Consider the following 19,729-nt stretch of genomic DNA (forward strand, 5'->3'; position numbering starts at 1 on the left):
TTTCAATATCGATCTAGCTTACTGTCATGTGCTACGATGCCAAGTAGCTCATGCCAGCAGTGTTGCTAACTATTTTCAGTGAAAATAAAGTTAGCTAAAGCTTGCAGGAAAAGTTGTCAATGTCGGTAGTTGACGTCATGTGCCAATTTGCATATCTATTACGTCATGACGTAATTACATACATACATACATACATACATACATACAAGATTTTTAACAAATTAAAGAAAATGAAGTTAAGCTGATTGTAACTAGCTATTTCCTTTTCAAGCAGCTTCTCAATGTGCATCCAAATGTACCTCTAATAATAATATTTATGTAGGCTGTTGTATTAACTCTAAATGAAGTATCATGAATAGAGAGATGATCATGCACTGGAATAAATTCACTATTGTTAACTCTGTCTACTTAAAAAAAAAAGATCAAACTAAGTTAGTAAAGTTAAATCATTTAGAATAAAAACAATGGGGATCAATGATTGGTCATTAGCTACACACATTCACAACTAATTCACAACTCTGGCTGATGATTGGTCCATTGAACGTGGAACTCTATCTTTGATCATTTTAGTTATGACTTTATGTCCAAACTAGTAAGGTTATGCTCCAAGTAATTGTGGTGCAACCAATTTTAGTGGCTGATTTACTTACAAACTACAGTAACTAATAGTTGCTAAGCCTCCAGTGTTGACATTAGGCTATACCTTAGGAACGTAGGAGAGAACTTACACATAGCTGGTGCAACCCAAGAGGCAAGCCCCGTCATGTCAAATAAATCTTTCCCAAGATGGTTTCTGTCATTTTAGGTAGTTCTGATCATGCTGATGTATGTTGAAGAGCTAATTTTTCTGATATGTTTGTTTTTAATTAGTTATTTGACGATATAGGAAGGGGGGTGACCTCATTTTGACAGCTGTGACAGCCTCTCTCAATCCTCTGTCAGGCGGCGGGACGGCTGAGGGGACGTGTCTTGTGGGTTGTCATCCCACCACCCAACTCTACTGCACAGACTCCGTTTCTAAATGACATCACACAAGGGAGATGGCAGCTCCCGGAAACAAAATATCTTGGCTTCACTTTTGCATAGCAGTAGGAAGTGGAGATGCGTTGTCCATATTAATATATAGTCCGTGTATTGTGCTCGCAGGCTCACTGGTTAGTGCTGCTTACTGGCAAAACTAAATGGAACAGAGCCATCACGTTAATAGTTTCACAAAGTGTTTTTCCTGTTTTTACAAGTCAAAATGTCCTTTGAGGAAGGTCTGTAGTGGAACAGAAACTGATTTCTTTACAAGAAAAGAAACTCTTTATAGTCTAAGTTTGAAGAAGTAGTCCAATTTCAAAGCATGGAAAGAGTCCAGTGGGGCTCCTTTGTTTGACAAGTATGTTTGTAGTTGCACTGCAGAATGTACTGTATGCACTTTGGATCCCTATGTGCTGTAGTAAACTTTGTGTCCGTCAGCCCACCTGAACACACACACGAACTGACACTGAAACTACAGCACCATGCCAGAAGTCACAGTCAGGTGTTCATACACAGCATATCTCACCAATGTATCAGCGGGTATTATTATAAGCAAAAGTCAACATCTTTCATTTCAACAGAGTTTCCTTGGTGCGACCATTCAGAATTTAACTCTGTAAAATTGAAACAGCCTGTATTTTAATTCAATTTATTATGTTTTCAGAGCTGGATCCCCAAAATCATCAAGAAAAGAGTGTGCACCACCTTTGTAGAAGATTCTTTCAGGTACTGTGAACTCTGCAGAGCACATTCCTCTGTGGTAGTAATGTCTCTCTAATGACTGTGGCCATGCATCAAAAGTTGATCTCACATTGACATGTTCTCCTCCCTTCTCTCTCAGTAATGGCGCACTGTGCCAGTGTGGGGGTGCAAGAGATACCCATGCCTCTGTGGCCCTCGGTGACTATTTCAGCACGGCAATTGTCAACCACTGGGACAGCGCCCAGCACTCTTCTGAATACCCGACTGATGCCTTTGGAGAGTTGCAGTTCGCAGGAGCCAGCAAGAGGCATAGCTATGTGGGTGCTTTACTGTCAGCTTCATAAATACTCACTGAATGCTTCATCATACCCATGTAGTGTCAGTTCAAATCATGTTTGGGCAGTGTTTTTAGGGCAAATACTTCAATAGGTGAGGCTAATAATTATCCAATCAAGAGCTGCAGTAGTCTGTACTTTTGTCTTTCCAACCTTCAACTTACTGCTGCCCCTGAGTAAACAAACACAGTGCAATGAGTGAGATCACTTTCCTGAGCAGTTCGTTTACATTAAAATAGGTAATCGGAGGCACTTCTATAACTATTTGATCATTATTCTTTTTTTTTTTTTTTAAGTCTGAGGTTGTCTTCTTTTGAAATGTTTGTTCCTTTTTAATCAATCAGTCTTTGTTGTCTCATATGGGAACCTCAGTTCCTGCGTCTATCATGGGACACACCCCCGTCTATGGTCTACACCCTGATGACGGCCCATTGGGGCCTGCCTGCGCCTAACCTGGTGGTGTCTGTTGTTGGTGGAGAAGGCAGGACAAAGGTGAAGACCTGGGTGCGAGAGGTCCTCAGGCAGGGTCTGGTGAAAGCCTCACAAAGCACAGGTAAACACATCATTAAAAGGAAACTGTAACTGTGAAGTAACTAAATCACCACTGCCATCACTACTACAAAGGTGGGCCATACTGTAGGTTGCATACTAATGACCTGCATTATTAAACCATGTGTACTGGTGACAGTATATCTGTAATATCGGTTAACATCAATATGGTTGCTGTTTCTCTGTGTTGCTACAGTTTGAATATGATCAGCATATATTTTCATGATTTTCCAGACAGTTCCCTTTGACATGACAAATGATTGTTTTTATTGACATGCAATTTGGTTACACATCCTTTTCCTCTTTTAAAGTTGTGTTAGTTGCACTGTATCAAAGTGCTGACTTCTTAACTGGCTTCTAAGCCTAATATGACCCTACTCTTATAGCAGTATTTGCAATTGAAAATAATCATATTAAGTTAATTATCAAGTTATTTTACTTAAGTTGATTATATATTATATTTTGTCTACCTCTTCTATGTTTTCATTTGACACCAAGACAACAGAATAAGCAATATTTTTTCCATAAATAAAACGCTTTTCAACCCTGGTAATTCTGTATATAGATCAGAGCCTAAAGACTAAAGTACTGTTCAGTTTGGCATCTTTTTGCGTATGCTGGATTTTTCACAGGTGGTCCTCATGAACTCAATTCCCTCTCAAAGTAGTCAGCATCTGTAAAGGACTGACTAATAATATAAAACAATGAATCAACAACTTCTTGGAAGACACATAATCTACTCATGTCGGTCTGGGTGGGAAAATTCCAGCTGTTATAAAATGTAGCGCAATCACACTATGTGACTCCCTGGGGTTGGATCCTAATTTAGTACTACAATAGCTGCTTCCTCCTGACTACTGTGCCAAGTGCAGGTGGCACAAGGCAATACTGATCTCCTGTCATCTGAGGTCACTTTGACCAGTCATCCTCTCAGAGGCCCCAGATCAAAGCAAAGATAAAAATACACACGCAGAAACAATCAGGCAAACACACTGACACATTAAGTACAAGGTGCAAACATGCAGTACTGTATACACAGGTTGCTACTGACATGTTGCTACTGCTACTGTATAAACGTGATTGGAGATGGATTAATCCTACTAAACATGCTAAAATCTGTTGTTGCACATGCAGACATATGTATTTAGGTGAATTACTATGGTATTGAATACACATTTTTCTTAACTACTTCTTTTATAGATCGGTATGCATCTCTGTCTACCTCTATGATTTACCAACTGCACTGCTGCAACACTTTCATTTCCCTCTTTGAAATCAGTGCAGCTTTTCCTTCCTTTTCCCTTGGTTTCTGTTTTGTTACTTTCTGATCTGATCAGTTCAGATTCCTTTCATTTTATTTAATTTCATTTCCACTCTGTTTCAGTTTTGTTTCATCAATGAATGACAAATACATTCAGAAATTCAAATATGGATGTATATATTTGTACCTAAAGAGAAAACCCACAACCGATGTTTCTTTTCCTCTCAAATTCATTGTGTCACTGTTCCACCCAGGAGCGTGGATCCTGACAGCTGGCCTGCGTGAAGGCGTAGGAAGGTGTGTTGGAGAGGCGGTGAGGGATCACGCCACCGCGGCCTCCTCGGTCTCCCTCAACAAGGTGGTGGCGCTGGGCATCGCTCCCTGGGGCCTCGTGCACAACAGACAGCAGCTGGTCAACCCTCAGGTTGTACAGGCACTTAACATTTATACATTTCTTTACCCATTAAAAGTATCTTTTTCACTTTTATTGAGCAACAGTCTCGATGTAGTTATAGTTTTAAAATTTTGAGTGTTTTTATCTGCCTTTTTAGAATGCAGTTTTTTAGTTGCAAGTTATTCAAATTGTAGCAAAAGGGTCTCAATTTAAACACTTTTTGTCTTGAACTTTAGTTGAAGAACACCTGCTATAACCTATCCCTTGATTCTTCACCTTGCAGGGCAGTTTCCCCGCTAAGTATTATGTCCAGAACACGTCCCGGGACTCCTGCTGCCTGGACAACAACTACCAGGCCTTCCTGCTGGTGGATGATGGGAGTGTGGGACGCAGAGGCGGAGCGACAGGCTTCAGGGCCAAACTGGAAGACTACATCTCCCACCAGCGCACAGGCATCTGGGGTGAGAGATTGGATAATGAAATATTATTTACTCACTAATATTGGCTTCCACTTCCCTGAAGGAGGTTAAGCTTAAACCGCCTTGCCTCTTTTTGTCCTTCGTGATGCTTTGTTGGAATTTCTAGTAGAACTGGATATGTTATGAGACGCATTCAACCTGAATGAAACCGCAATGCAAAATGACTTAACAGATCTTCAATTTATTCTGCTGCTTTGATCTGTTTTTTTTTATTCCAAGTATTCTTTAATGTATGCAAACCAAATGTAAAGAAAACAGACATTTCTAAACAATGCATTGCATTTACAATCATGAACATATTCTTTGGCTTTCAGCCTTGATTTCAAGCCATTTTGCCCTCTTGTGGTGATTCTGTATTATAGCAGGTGGTGATAAGATGATCCTTTGGTATCCACTGGATGAAAGCCATTGCATGCCACTGCATGAAGTTGAGATATGGCTCTTCAACATGTTAAGTCAAGCAGAGATTTGTCAAAAACAGGGTTCAACAGGGTGCTTTTTTCAGATGCTGTGTTTCAGCTCTCACATTACAAGAAAAATATGTAGTTTTACTGTTTGTAAGTCTGCAAAAACTGTGAAATCAGTATAATCCAAAACCATGGATGAAATTGTGAAAATGTTGTTTATGTTTTTTCAGGTAGTGGCAGCATTGACATCCCCGTCATTTGTATGTTGGTTTCAGGGGAGGCAAGCATGCTGGAGGTAAATTTGCAGCTTTTGATGTCAATATTTGGCCACAAAGAGATTGACATTGTTTATAAGGCAGTTGTAAAAATGTCCTTCTTTATTATGTCTCACAGAGAGGTATTTGGTAAATAAATCTAGTCTTTCTCTTGCTCTCTCTACCTTCCTTTTTTGTCAGAGAGTGGATCTTTCTCTGAAAACCTCTATGCCCTGGTTGGTGTTGGCTGGCTCAGGAGGCATGGCTGACTTCTTGAGTGACCTCTTGGAGAACCTGTCATCGGCCCCAGTAGTCCAGTCCTCCAGCGAGGGTGACGGTGAGGCAGTTCCCAGTGTCGATCTGAAAGACAGAGTGGCAGAACGGGTTAAGAAGTACTTTCCTGCTGAAGTGGAGACAGACAAACTTGTTGAACGGGTAAGTGCTGTGAACAGAGAAATGCATCATCCTACCTGTGTGCTTTATGATGTGCAGAACAGGAAGAGGAAGTCCCTGAGAGGTTTATATATCCTCTTTATCTATTTTAACAGCAGGCATGTTTTGTTACCTGCCCAAGGATGACGACACTTATCCATAGCAAGACATCTGGACAACTACAGTCTAGATTACCATGAAATTTGAATATTCACCATCTCAGAGGTTTCCTAATGTTTTTGGTGGCACCTTGACCTTTCTTTTAATGCAATCAGGTCAAACTCCCAACACTGTGCACACAGGATATTTCATCATATATTTGGCAGATTGCCAGGACATGTATTGCGCATATCCATGCTCACAAGGGGATGAAATGTTTTGATTTTAATGACCTGATGGCCTTTTTCTCTAGTGCAACCTTCAGGACATTTTTAGACCCTTTGCTGCTAAGGCTCTAAGAACAGCAAAATTATCAGTATGTTGCTCATTTCATCCAACATTTCATAATTGTTGGATGTAATAAACATTTTTTGAGTTTAGGCTGTTTCTCTTCCTACTACTTCCTATCTTAATAGGCAGTGAACTGCCCAGAGAATCAATTATTTTCTACTGTGTCTTTCTGTCAACATTTGGGATGAACTGATCAAGCCTTTTATCCCTGAAACCTGTAAATTGTCAGATGGTTTGTTACACAGAACCATCTGAGAACTCATCCATGTAAACTGTTTGGAAAAGGGCAGGCACTTTCAAAAAAATACTTGGCAGGTGATTGGATTCACCATCTGTTGATTGTCGTCTATCACCATCTTACCTTGCAACACTGACTGGTCTGAACCACTGGTGGTTCAGACACAAGCGCCTAACTTGAAGTCTGACAAGATGGATTCTCACGTGATCTTGTAATGTCGTGATCTTGCGAGTCCAGCGGCCTCTCAAGCTAATGAAACTTGAGGAAGCTTTTCATTTTCTTTGTTCTTGCCACTCCACAGATGACTCACACACACAAGCTATGGTTTGGATGTCCGTTTCAGTTTTAATATGGCATGGAAGGTCTATTTTTCTCAACACAAGAGTGGTTGTACAGTGTATAGCCAATAACAATCAATTTATAAATGGCTATAATGCCATTCTTGCAGATCTCCTGAGGACATCTGTAGTCATCAACAAGAACACTGACTATTGATAATGCTTGCTCATCAGCTCAACTTGATTAACCCTGCCCGTTATCAAGTTTACTAGCTCCAGCTGTGCTTTCCATGCTATGATGCTTCTGTTGAAAGGGTCCATTGAAAAGCAAATGTAACACAGCTACAGTATGCAGCCTGTCAACTTACAGAAGATATCACATGCTACCTTGGAAGTGTATGGCAGGCGATTGACTCATCATTGTCCTAATGTTTATTGAATCAGTAATCAGTGCCTGAAATCCAATTCATTGTATTGTGATTAACTATTTGTTGAGTAGGTGATTGATTGGACATACACTCTTAATCTTATTCTCTTCTACTTGTTAGTCACCTATTGCATGTTTAACTTCAAAGGACCTGATAAAGTCTTTAAATGTCAGACTCAGTCTCACTTAGCATGGGTGTGACTCGTACTTAACGATATTATGTGTCTCATGATACCTTTTGTCACAAAATCTCTTCTTATCACTATCTATTTGTTTTTTAATCTCTGTGTCAATCTCACCAAGTTTTGTGCTCGTATATTCAAAACTTCTGTCTCCTTGTTCCGGGTCTCCAGGCTCTGAGCATCTACCAGAACAGAGACTTCATTACAATCTACCATGGAGAGCAGGAGGGTCCGAATGACTTTGATACAGTTCTGCTCAAAGCTTTGGTGGGAGGTAACTAATCCATATTATGAAGATATCCCATGTTCCAGGTGGCAACATGTCCTTATTTCGGTGTGATTCTGTGCTTTTCAGCTAGTAAGCAGCGTGCGTCAGTTGATGCCAGCCCTTACAATGAAGAGCTGAAGCTGGCGGTCACCTGGAACAGGGTCGACATTGCCAAGAGTGAACTCTTTAATGGAGACATCCAATGGAGGGTGAGAGGGAAAAGACATCACATCAGTGCAATACTACCACTACACAGCAGATGCAGTCTGTGTATTATAATGTACTATTTGTATAAAATAGAGCACTTTTAGCCCTTCTGCGTAGTGGCTTTGTTGATATGAAATAAATGAAAATGCCTTCATAAAATGTGTCACTTTCATCCAATCAAATAGTATGAAGACTTGGAAGACTCCATGACAGACGCCCTGATCAACGACAAGCCGCAGTTTGTGCGCCTCTTCATTGAAAATGGCCTGAACATCCTGGACTACCTAACTTACAGCCGGCTTGAGAGTCTCTACCGCTCAGTGGCTGATGGGACTCTTCTCTACTATTTACTTCAGCGTCGCCTTGTGGAGCGACTTGGAACTACGGCCTCTGTGCCAACACGATCTAACCTGCAGGACTCTTCCTCCAAAGTAACAGCTGAGAACATACAGAGTGGGCCAGTGACAGAGATCAGCCTTTTTGAGGTGGGCTTTTCTGACAAGAGACGTCCATGCCTCTGGTGTAGTTATGGTTTTGTGACATCAGAAAACAATGTGGAGAAAGCTTAAGTTAACCCTCTTTCTTGTGTTTGTTGCTCTATTCTGTTTCCTCAGGTGTCAGGGGTCTTGGAACTGTTAATGGGCGACATCTGCCAACCATTTTACTATGATGCTTTGGGCTTACAACAGATATCGTCCAAGAGGAGGGCACTTAGGGTACTCTTAACCTTTGTGAAATATGTCAAATTGGTTTATCTCTTAATTATTGTTTATTTATCCTGTAGTTATGTATTGAAGCTTTTAAATTACTAATGTGAGGTTTTAGAGGACGGAATGAATGACCCCATCTCTTCTCATACATCCCAGAGCGCCAGCAAGCTGCTGCGTGGAGACTGCTTGTATCGGGAGAAACGCTGCCTCTTTCCCTGGGCTTCGCTCTTCATCTGGGCCGTCCTCCAGAACCGCAGCGAGATGGCCACTTTCTTCTGGGAGATGGTAGGGCTTCTGAGACTCTGAGAAAGCTAAATATGTTCTGAAGGTGTTCAAATTTGTATGAAAAGAGCATATACATGACGTCTTAATATTATGGCATTTCCCTTTTTCCCTCCATTGTCTCTTCCAGGCAGGGGAGTCAGTGCTGAGTGCTCTGAGTGGCTGTAAGATGCTTAGGGAACTGTCCAAACTGGAGGTTGAGACTGAAACCAAACTCTCTATGAAAGAGCTGGCCCAGAGGTTTGAGAACCTGGCACATGGTGAGACTGAATCCATCATCAATTAATGTTCAATTAAACAGTGACTGATACAAACATGTAAATACAATCAAATGACTTGGTTTCACATTAAACGTTTTGGTTCTATGTAATATGACTGAAAAGAAGAGCTTCACTATAACACTACTTTAACAAATGACCCCTGTGTGATGCTTGACACTCTAGTATCTTTTCATTTTTGTTCTCTAAATGGTAACCATGGTAACTCTTTCTGCACTTGTCTGTCCCTCTCCTTAGATGTCTTCAGCTCTTGCTATCGGAGCAATGAGAGTCGCTCTTTCACCCTACTGATAAGGAAATCTCCAGTATGGGGTGGCACCACCTGTCTCCAGATGGGCATGGGCGCTGACGCACGACTTTTCTTCAGCCATGACGGAGTACAGGTGTGTCACAAAAGATGTTAATCATTTCAGTTTTACCAGTTATATTTATGCTAAATATGTGTTTAAAACTGCTGAATCACAAGGTTGCTTATCTAGATTTTCAGGTTAAAGCTTAATTTTATTTGTATCCAGGAAAAAAATACATTTGAATTAGTATTGTCCTCTTGTATTGAAATATTGCCCACGGTTGACTTAATAATTGGCTTAAATCATCTTGTTTCTTTTTATCGATCATTCTTCAGTTAATAGTCTAATTTCTTCTCCCTCAGTCTCTGTTGTCCCAGATCTGGTGGGGTGACATGAAGAGGAACACAGAGGTGTGGAAGCTCCTGCTCACCTTCTTCTGCCCCGTCCTCTGCTATACCAACCTCATCTCCTTCAGGTGAAGTCCATTAATTTCACATTCACAACCGTGATTTTATTATTTTTGTCATTGGCATTTAGAAGATGCAGATTTCAGAACTGCTTGTAATTTCATTTAACATTTTGCAACACACTCAACCTCACAGAAAACAAGATGACCAGCAGCAAGAGGAACAGGCGAAGCCTAATGAGGATGGACTGGGCAGAGACAGCGACAGCCTCTACGGCACCACCATCTTCTCTTTCTCAGACATCAAGCACATGTAATAATCCTGCATGTACTACTCAATGATATCCCATAGAGCATCAGTTTGTCGAGTGACATTTTTGCCTTTTACTACATATTTTATATCATGTTAATGTAAGTGAATGGGATGCATTGGTCTCAAAGTTGTTCTCTTTCATAATTTAGAATTAATGTTTGTTGTTGTGTGTTGATTCACTAAAAATGTGTCATTGTCGTACCAGTGAAGCGGATGCACAAGGAGCGAATACGCCCAGGACAGCTACCATAAAAGGTGAGTCCTTTGTAGCAGAAATAATTATGTTCAGCAGCCTTTTTTGACTGTCATCATCTACTAATCATCTGCTAATCCTTACAGGCATACCCCACTCTCCCAGACCACCCAAGCGTCCATTCATAGTGTCAAGGTGGCGTCAGTTCTGGTTTGCGCCCGTTACCTCATTTATGGGCAATGTCCTCATGTACTTCCTCTTCCTCCTGCTTTTTGCCTATGTGCTGCTGGTGGATTTCATGCCTCCACCGCCCTCTGGTCCAGCCATTACGGAGTATGTGCTGTACTTCTGGGTGTTCACCATTGTGTGTGAGGAAATCCGTGAAGTGAGTGAGAAGTGATATCTTAATCATCATATTTGATGACTAATGCATGTACTTCATACTCTATTTAGCAATAGCAAAAGTAGATTTGCCATTGAAAGTGAGCTTGCACAGATGACCTCTGAAGCTTTCCCGTCTTTGGCAGCATGCACTGTATATCTGATGTTTCATCTATGGGCTTATGTATAATCCTTAATGTAGGATATAATGCTTTGTATTCATACGGTTGATTAAACAACTCATTTTACTAACTAACACAGTTTAAAGTTCATACGATCAATGAAGTTGATTGATGTTTCTTTTCACAGACGTTCTTTTTGGGGACAATGACTTGGCGTCAGAGGGTCAGAGTGTACATTCAGGATGTGTGGAACAAGTGTGACCTCATTGCCATCATTCTGTTCATCATAGGACTAGTCTGCAGGTAACAACAACAACATGACAGTAAATTATTTTGTCACAGGAATGTCTTAAGTGTCCTGTAGATCACCTGATAAATACTGCTAAATTCAAAGTCTGTACATCATGCCCCTCACTTCTCATCCCTAGTAACCAAATTTCACTTGACTCTTTTAAGTGCAGTTATTTTACAAGTTGACCACTGGGTGGTGCTGTTACCATAGAGTTGATGCTTTACTTTGCTCGTGTTTTAGGATGTTCAAATGGTCATATGGATTTGGACGAGATGTCCTGTGTGTGGACTACATGGTATTCACCCTCCGTCTCATTCACATCTTTGCCATTCACAAGCAGCTGGGACCAAAAATCATCATTGTTGGCAAGATGGTGAGAAATATCAGAACTTCCATACGTTAACATCACAACGAAATTGTGAAGCTGGATGTTGGCTTTATAATGATGACAAGACAATTATTTTCTCTTGATCAGATGAAGGATGTCTTCTTCTTCCTCTTCTTCCTGGGGGTGTGGCTAATGGCATACGGAGTAGCCAACCAGGCTTTGCTTTACTCATATGACCCCCAACTTGATCGCATCTTCCGGCGGGTTTTCTACAGGCCATACTTGCACATCTTTGGACAGATTCCTGTGGAAGAGATAGATGGTATAACTGTTTGTGTGCATGATGCATGTTTAGAGAAAAAGTGTACTTTTCTGCAGTCCATTCTAGACATTTTTGTACATCCATCGTAGCTTTTTAAAGGCATACTATGCAGAATTTCCCTTGACAATGTATAGATTCATACAAAAATAATCCCTCTGAATCATCACTTACTAGAAGTGTGTGATGGTGTATTTTCGGTGTGTTATCTTATTATTTTGCTGTGTTCAGGATGTTCCTGGGTGTTAGCCTTTGAGCAGGTTACATCGCTGTCTCCATCTCTCTCTCCCTCTCTCTCTCCTCTGTATTCCCACAAAATCTTGCAATGCGGCATCTTCCCACAGGGTTGTGTGGAGGTGCGGGCATGTTTATTTGTGCTTTAGAAGGTAACTGCTATGAAACAATCAGAAAGTAACGTTTTATTTATCAGATTCACTGCTTTATTGTCACCAGCACCACTCCCTCTCTTCATTCACCCTCTAGCTCTCTTGACCACCGCAGTGCTCTCTCTCTTGCTCTGGTGTCATTGATCCAGGGAGGAGGGGCCAACTTTGAATGTCGTGTTTACAAACACCAACTGACAAATCCTGCATAGTATGCCTTTAAAGTCAACACAGCAATACGAATTCACTATTACTCTAATTATAGCATAAGACAGGACATAGTTTAATCTTTCTTACATGTTGTGTCTCTTCCAGTGGGGAAGAAGTGGGACATGGCGTGCACAAGCAACGAGACATTGATTCAGGGTGGTGCGGAGCCGTGCAGAACTCTGTATAGTAACTGGCTGGTGGTAATTCTGCTGGTCATTTATCTACTGGTCACCAACATCCTGCTCATCAATCTTCTCATCGCCATGTTCAGGTAAAGAACGATGAGATCATCTATCTCTTAGTCTTAATGTCTATAATGACGTATGCTGATCTATGCGAAGGATTCTCAACTTTTACCATATCTGCTTCTTATCTGTCCATCCAGCTACACCTTCTCTGAAGTGCAGGCAAACAGTGACATCTACTGGAAGTTCCAGCGTTACACCCTCATTGTTCAGTACCACTCCCGTCCCTCCCTGGCCCCACCTTTAATCATCTTCTCTCACATCAACCTCTTCATCAAGAGGACCATCCGCAAAGTGCCCTCTGTCAAGATCCACCACTTTGGTCAGTATTTTAGTCATTTTAAGTGTCTTGAGTGATTCTAATTAATGTAATAAAGTTATTGCTTAATGCAAATTGAATGTTGGACGAGGAACAAAGAAACAAGGAAATTTAAAAATATTTGCTCAGGTGCCAGCTGGTTGGCCTTTATCAGTGTGATGTTTTAATTTGTAGCTGCCTTTTTTCCCCCTGACCATTCATTTCCTTTAATTACAGCAGTTGGATCATTGTTCATGTCCTTGTTGGCTTCCACTCATGTTTAGTCATGATTACAATGACCTTTGTCTTTGTTATCAGTGTTGCAGTTAAAAGGGAAAGCAGCTAACAGGCTAATGACGTGGGAAACCATTCAGAAAGAAGACTTCCTAACCGCTCAGAACAAGATCCAGAAAAGCAGTGACTCAGAGAGGCTCAAACGGATGTCTGTCAAGTGAGCACACATTCCCACACCTTCTTCCACCTGCACAATATATCTATTTTTGTACATTATGTTGAGGTGAATGTTTTTGTTTTATAGAGTGGACGGTGTGGTTAAACATCTGACTGAAACCAGAGACTTTGACCACAGACTGAGGGCTTTGGAGGCCGAGGTAAAACTAAAGAGCTTTATTCATACTTTTTTAACTATAGCTTACAGTCTGTTTCGCATTCTGGGGAATTTCAATGTCTGTTCTTGGTATATACATGGCACTGTTGTAAAATAGCATGTATGGTCAACCAACCTATCCTGCATAAAGGTTAAATAAATGTCACCAATCTACATATAGGCTTTTATGAGGTTGAGTGGTATATGTATATCCTGACAACTAGAACTCTGTGGACAGTCACAAATATTTGTTACAGGAATTGTTCACTATTCAGGGAAATACACTTATTTGCTTTCTTGCAGAGTTAAATTAGATTTATTCCACTCTCATGTCTGTATGGTAAATATGAAGCTACAGCCAGCAGCTGGTTAGTTTAGGTTAGTACAAAAAGTGGAAATGGGGGAAATGGCCGTTAGGTGCTGGACTATTTATTGGCTGGCACCGGTAACTTCCTAGAGTCTCTGCTGGTTGCCTGGCAACAGCTCAGAGCCAAGAAAAAGTCCAGCACACAGTTAGTTACCTGTAAGATTAAAAATGAGACATTGTGTTAAAGGTGCCCTGTGGAGTTTTTTATTGTAAACAGACAAAAGTTATGTTTCCATTCACTGTTACTCACCAAAACTCATTGTCTGTATCCTTATGATCTACAAATGTGTTGCATCAATATCCTTCCTCACAAAACATTTGCAATGTGCATGAAAAACTGCTCCAAAGAGCTACCAGAGGTCAAAAACTTCACAGGGAACCTTTAGTTAGTGAGCTTTAAAGGTGCTGGTAGGCAGATTTTATAACTGTTGGACAGAGCCAGGCTAGCTGTTTCCGCCTGTTTCCATTCTTGATGGTAAGCTAAGCTAACTGGAAGTTCACAGTAGCCTCACATTTAACAGTCAGATAGGACAGTGGTATCAATCTTCTCATCTAACTCTGCCAATACTCATATTTCCCAAACTATTCTCTAAGTAGGTGTTCGAATGAGACTGCATGATATTCTCATTATCAGCCCCATTCTCAAACATTTTCAAAATCATCTGCTTGTAGTGTTAACTTAGACAAAAAAATCCACAGTGTGATTGCAAAGACATACTATCAACAGGAAATGTCAACATGTAGTCCTGGCCTAATGCAGGCTATTCCTAAAATAATAATCTTTCCCTCACTGTAACCTTGAATTGCCCTTGTGTATGAAATGTGCTATACAAATAAACTTGCCTTTCCTTACTGTATGTCAATAAACGGCTTGTTTGATCCTCCTCAGATGGAGTATTGCTCAAATGCTCTCAGCTGGATTGTGGATACTTTGGCACAAGGCAGCACATTCAAACCTCCTCGGCCACCACCAACACTGAGAGGTACTTCTAGAAAGTTACGAAACCTGAACATACATATGTCCTCACATACTATACCTATAGAAACAAGACAAACAGTCTATATAGTGGAATGTCACAGGCTGCATTCACAGAGCTTGTTTGACGAGTTCATTAAATTGTCCCCTCACTTACATGACTTTACCATTTCTCCTACACAGATGCGTTCCCTTCTTCATCCAACTCTGCCTGATACAGCATCGGTGATGCCTTCACTTGCTCAGGGTCACTAAAAAACAAGAATGAAGCGTTTTCACTTTGGCTGCTCCCACGCCTCCCATCACTGGACTCATTTACTAAATACTCTCAGAAAGAAAAGCAGCCATTAGTTCTTGTTACAGTATTGAGTAAATGCAAATGCTGATATTTTAAGTGTGCAATCTTATTCAAAAGCCAAAGACACATATATGTATTAATGATGTTGCACGATATATATTTTCTTTATTTTACAGGCCAATGGTATGTCTTTATTGCTGTAGTTTAGAGCTGACAGCTCTATGTTTTGTATTTTTTCAGGTTTTTACTGATATATGGATACTATAATATTGTTTACAGGGGTTACATTCAGTGCACATTTTGTGTCTAAATGGTTAAAAAACTAAATGTTATATCATGTATTTGGGTTTCTATCATTTTAATCTATTAATTAAATTATATATACTATATAATGACTGGATTCCTGGTGTTGATTCACATCTTGAATCACGAGTTTGCATGTACAATAAGATATAATCAGTATTCTCAGGTGTCAGTCCCTTTCTCTCTTTTAACATACTTAAAATACTGAAGGCAAGAAAGAAATGATGAATGGAGCTGTGCTGTCAAGAGTAACATTACCTAGAGAAAAAAGACACCAAAGTGTAAAGCAGGTGATAACTTGATTCAAAGACATGAAATAAAACTGAACAGTAAATGTGACTAAAACATGGGAATGAGGGAGAGAGAAGGGGGTATGGAGAGTGTGAAAGGTGTCCAATGGTGCTGAGTTTCAGTATGCCAAAGCTCTATTGAAGGTCACATAGTGGAGCAGAGCTATTGAAGGAGCCTTTACTGTAAATAGCCAGCTGGGGCCTCCTGTCAATCGTACCCGCGGCTCACACTGAGAGAGGCGGTGTCATCACTTTCTGTCTCACTGTCATGTCCCTGCATGACGGCTGCATGTGAAAACATGTATCCATGTGAGTCAGCATGTGTGCCTCACTCTGTATCTCAGTCATTTTAATGTAATTTGTCCTAATTTTACTGCAATGCTGCTAATCCTAACTGCAAACACCTCCTGCTCCCCACTTCATATTAAAAATCCTGTATCTGTACCTCAAATGTAAAGTATTTCTCAGGAATGTCAGCTGCCCAAGTCTGCATCTTAACACACTGCACATGTGTAGACCGCCATCATCTCCATTTCTGTCTATTTACATCCATTCCATACATCATTCTGACATGTGCTCCTCTGCTTTGGGACTGGCAAGCCAATATAGTGAAGGAAACACTGTTGAGTCTGTGTCAGTGACATGTTAAGCTTAACCCAGCAGTCATTTTATAAGCAGTATGTTAATGGGTGCATTACCTTAAACTGCAAGGTGTTTATAATATTTTGCATTATAATATTTACTTCCTGTGAGGCCTTTGTTCACATGAGTCTGCATTCAAATGTGCAGTAGGATTGTGGGCATATCCAGTCTTGAAGGCCAGGTAGATTAAGATACAAAAAGTATGTGGTTCTGCGATATGATATATTCTCACATTTGATGTTTTTTTTGGGTTGTTTTGTTTTATTCCATCATTATTATTACTATTATTTATATATTTTTTCCTCTTGTTTTTCTTTCTTAAGCTGTTCCAGATGGTATATGAGGGTAGGCAACAAAGGTTATAGGTTGTGATTTTTGTAACTCTGTTTAATGTTAAATTAAATTAAATCAAAAAAGGAAAAAGAGAGAGCGAAACAAGGAATGTGTCATGCACTTGATTACACTTCCAACAACTTTAGTTGGCTAAGAATAAACAGCAAAAATCAAAGTGTGGGAATGTGTGGATACCATGTGCTTTTCTTTATGTGTCTCATTTATAACCTCTTTGCTGTTGAGTTGTCAATTAGATTTTCTTTTTCATGTGACTTAAGTTTTTATTGGATAATTTCTTCTCTGTTCTTGGATGGACAGACATGTGACCACTTTGCAGTCGCAGTTACATAAATGTTTATAAAACAAGTTCAAACATACAAGTGTGGACATAAATGTTTATATATGACATGTACATATGTACCTGTTTACAACAATAATATATAAGGTGTAACAAGTTTGGCACTGTGACAATAAAATTTCACCTTTAACTTGAATTATTTAATGTCAGTAACTGAACTTCCCCCTCCCTCTCATTTCCATATGTTCTTCGACCCTGCTTTTCCCCACCCTCTTGCAGTGAAACCCCCTCCCCATGTCATGCCATACACACACGCCCACCTCTCTAACACACTGGGTTAAGGGCATCAGGAGCATTCTTCCCGGACATGTGCCTCTGTCACTCATGCACCACACCCCCAGTTGTGTTTCCACTGTGTCCTCTGTGTAGCACAAGGCTGGCACACTGCTCTGTCACTGACTGGAGCAACAACCTGATCCCTGAGTCGCGTTCAAGTCCTCCCAAAACAGAAACCTCTTCTGTGGATTAATTGCTCTTTCAAGTGTTGAAAACCAAACGATTGTCTTGGTTTTTGGTGGAAAAACCGGGTAGAACCACTCATCCAGTGAGGATTTGTAACTTAGCAGAGCTGTGTAAGTCTTCCAAGATGGCACCTGTAAAAGGCTGGATGGTGGGGCTCCTGCTGGTGCTACTGTGCCCATCCCAGGCCCCACTTTCTGGTGTAGTGAGTGCCCAGGACGTGGCCAACGCAGAGGAAGATGTCCACGCCAGAATTGTAGAGGAGGCCGCAGCAGAAGAGGCCGAAAATGCTGAGGGTGATGATGACGCAGGCGAAGAAGAGGTAGCAGAGGGGGGAGCGGAGGAAGAATCAGATGATGAGGCTGAAAGTGATGAACAGGAAGTGGAAGAGGAAGACAGGGAGGCTGAGGAGGAAGAAGAGGAGACTACTGAGGAGGAGGAAGAGGAGACTGCTGAGGAGGAGGAGGAGGCAGAGGAGACTGCTGAGGAGGCCGAGGAGACTGCTCAGGTGGATGAGGATGCTGAGGAGGAGGCAGAAGAAGAAGAGGAGGAGGTAGAGGAGAGTGCTGATGAGGAAGCGGAGGAGGAGGAAGCTGCCGAGGAAGATGAGGCTGAGGAGGAGGAGGCGGTAGAGGAAGAAGAAGAGGAAGAGGCCTCTGAGGATGAGGAAGAGGCAGAAGAAGAAGAAGAAGCTGCTGATGAGGAAGAGAGTGCTGATGAGGAAGAGGAGGAGCACGCTGCTGCTGAAGAAGAAGAAGAGGAGGCTGATGAGGCAGAAGCAACAGAGGAAGATGAGGAGGAGGAGGATGCTGATGAGGAAGCAGAGGCCACAGCTGAAAATGAGGAGGCAGAGGAAGACGAGGAGACAACTGAGGAGGAAGAAGAGGAGGCCTCTGAAGAGGATGATGAGGCAGCTGGAGGAGAGGAGGAAGCTGATGAAGAGCAGGAGGATGCCGAGGAAGAGGCAGAAGATGCTGATATAGCTGAAGATGAGGAAGATGAAGGTAGCATTTCTTTTAATTTTTTGGGTTATCAAATTACTAAAGTATCTACACAGTGATTCAATATAAAATATGACAAACAGGTACTTTTCTGAACCCTGTGAATCCTGTCTCCTGTCCAGCTACAGTAGGAACGCCGCCACACATATTAGTTCTAAAATAAACCGGCTTATCTGTGTGGTCGCTGGCACCAAGCACTCGAAACCATCCATGCCTTTTGTTGAACCAGCAGGACTATTTTGAGACCCCAAAACCGGTACTGTTGAGGCGTTTACAATGGGTAAAACATTCAGATAGAAGCAATATTCTGAACACAAATGGCGGCACTAAAGAAAATAGGAAAATTACACAATGCTTCTTAACTGATTGTTAACTGACTGAATAAGCAGCCTGCACAATGTGATTACTGCTGATTTGTTGTGGCGATAATTTACTCATTTTGACCTTTCCTCTCACTCTGGTTACACATCTGTGCATTTGGCCTTCTCACTTAAAGGCTGCCCTACTCACATCTGCATCACATGCAATAATTACATGTAGGTAGCTTTTATCATTGCCTGAAAAACCATGACTGTAGTGTTTTTGTGTCTACAAACACAAACAATAGAATTCCATGTGGGTCAAGGGAAGTTTTACATTAAACAGAAGCTTCATTTTTAAATGATTCTGATGATTGATTTTTTTTTTTTTTTTTTTTTTTACAGATGAACCTGAAAGTGGTGACATAAGTGAGGAGGAGGCCGTTGATGACATGCAGCACTTCCGCTCTGGCTCTTTATGTAGTGTTTGCTCCATCTGTGAGGTAAAAAATAAATCAATTATGTAATGTTTTCAACTATCAAGTGACTCCCAACTTCAAAATGAACCCTCATAAACTGTCTAAAAGTTACCACTGTGTCTCATTTAGTTCTTGATGATTTGCTGCCCTTTAAGAGTGATAACCTACTTTCACAACTTTTTAGTCTTCATTGTTTATTTAGAAGTCTCACTTTGCTTCAATCACACTGGTACTACATGAATTAACAAACACAACTGCCACATTATGTGTCCCTTCTCTCTGTTAGCACTGTTCCACTAACTGTGACAAGTGCCCCTGTGAGGAGGAAGATGAGTCGGATCACTGTGAGCACTGCGAAGTAAGAGCATCTTCTGTTTCGCC

At 41.0% G+C, this 19,729-nt stretch overlaps 2 protein-coding genes across 3 annotated transcripts in view; both read left to right on the forward strand.

Moving 5' to 3' along the window:
* LOC122970741 (transient receptor potential cation channel subfamily M member 4-like) overlaps nt 1–17,246 on the forward strand; it is an 18,679-nt gene extending 1,433 nt beyond the window's left edge. The window contains exons 2-28 of one of the 2 annotated variants that reach the window (XM_044336916.1): nt 1,688–1,749; nt 1,865–2,042; nt 2,433–2,613; nt 4,125–4,294; nt 4,548–4,725; nt 5,381–5,445; nt 5,606–5,839; nt 7,583–7,685; nt 7,767–7,888; nt 8,072–8,371; nt 8,501–8,602; nt 8,753–8,881; nt 9,009–9,138; nt 9,394–9,539; nt 9,809–9,921; nt 10,049–10,165; nt 10,371–10,420; nt 10,505–10,743; nt 11,049–11,164; nt 11,394–11,526; nt 11,629–11,803; nt 12,499–12,664; nt 12,779–12,960; nt 13,255–13,387; nt 13,475–13,547; nt 14,800–14,893; nt 15,070–17,246. In XM_044336916.1, the coding sequence (XP_044192851.1) occupies nt 1,688–1,749; nt 1,865–2,042; nt 2,433–2,613; nt 4,125–4,294; nt 4,548–4,725; nt 5,381–5,445; nt 5,606–5,839; nt 7,583–7,685; nt 7,767–7,888; nt 8,072–8,371; nt 8,501–8,602; nt 8,753–8,881; nt 9,009–9,138; nt 9,394–9,539; nt 9,809–9,921; nt 10,049–10,165; nt 10,371–10,420; nt 10,505–10,743; nt 11,049–11,164; nt 11,394–11,526; nt 11,629–11,803; nt 12,499–12,664; nt 12,779–12,960; nt 13,255–13,387; nt 13,475–13,547; nt 14,800–14,893; nt 15,070–15,101 (3,723 nt within the window). In that variant the 3' untranslated portion in view covers nt 15,102–17,246. The remainder of the gene's footprint in view (nt 1–1,687; nt 1,750–1,864; nt 2,043–2,432; nt 2,614–4,124; nt 4,295–4,547; nt 4,726–5,380; nt 5,446–5,605; nt 5,840–7,582; nt 7,686–7,766; nt 7,889–8,071; nt 8,372–8,500; nt 8,603–8,752; nt 8,882–9,008; nt 9,139–9,393; nt 9,540–9,808; nt 9,922–10,048; nt 10,166–10,370; nt 10,421–10,504; nt 10,744–11,048; nt 11,165–11,393; nt 11,527–11,628; nt 11,804–12,498; nt 12,665–12,778; nt 12,961–13,254; nt 13,388–13,474; nt 13,548–14,799; nt 14,894–15,069) is intronic. The other variant, XM_044336917.1, reaches the window with a different exon arrangement.
* Nucleotides 17,247–17,417: 171 nt separating this feature from the next.
* LOC122971565 (sarcoplasmic reticulum histidine-rich calcium-binding protein) overlaps nt 17,418–19,729 on the forward strand; it is a 3,168-nt gene continuing 856 nt past the window's right edge. The window contains exons 1-3 of the mRNA XM_044338278.1: nt 17,418–18,573; nt 19,275–19,372; nt 19,635–19,706. Of these exons, the coding sequence (XP_044194213.1) occupies nt 17,697–18,573; nt 19,275–19,372; nt 19,635–19,706 (1,047 nt within the window). The 5' untranslated portion in view covers nt 17,418–17,696. The remainder of the gene's footprint in view (nt 18,574–19,274; nt 19,373–19,634; nt 19,707–19,729) is intronic.

Source organism: Thunnus albacares, chromosome 20 (genome assembly GCF_914725855.1).
Source record: "Thunnus albacares chromosome 20, fThuAlb1.1, whole genome shotgun sequence".
Classification (NCBI taxonomy): Eukaryota; Metazoa; Chordata; class Actinopteri; order Scombriformes; family Scombridae; genus Thunnus; species Thunnus albacares.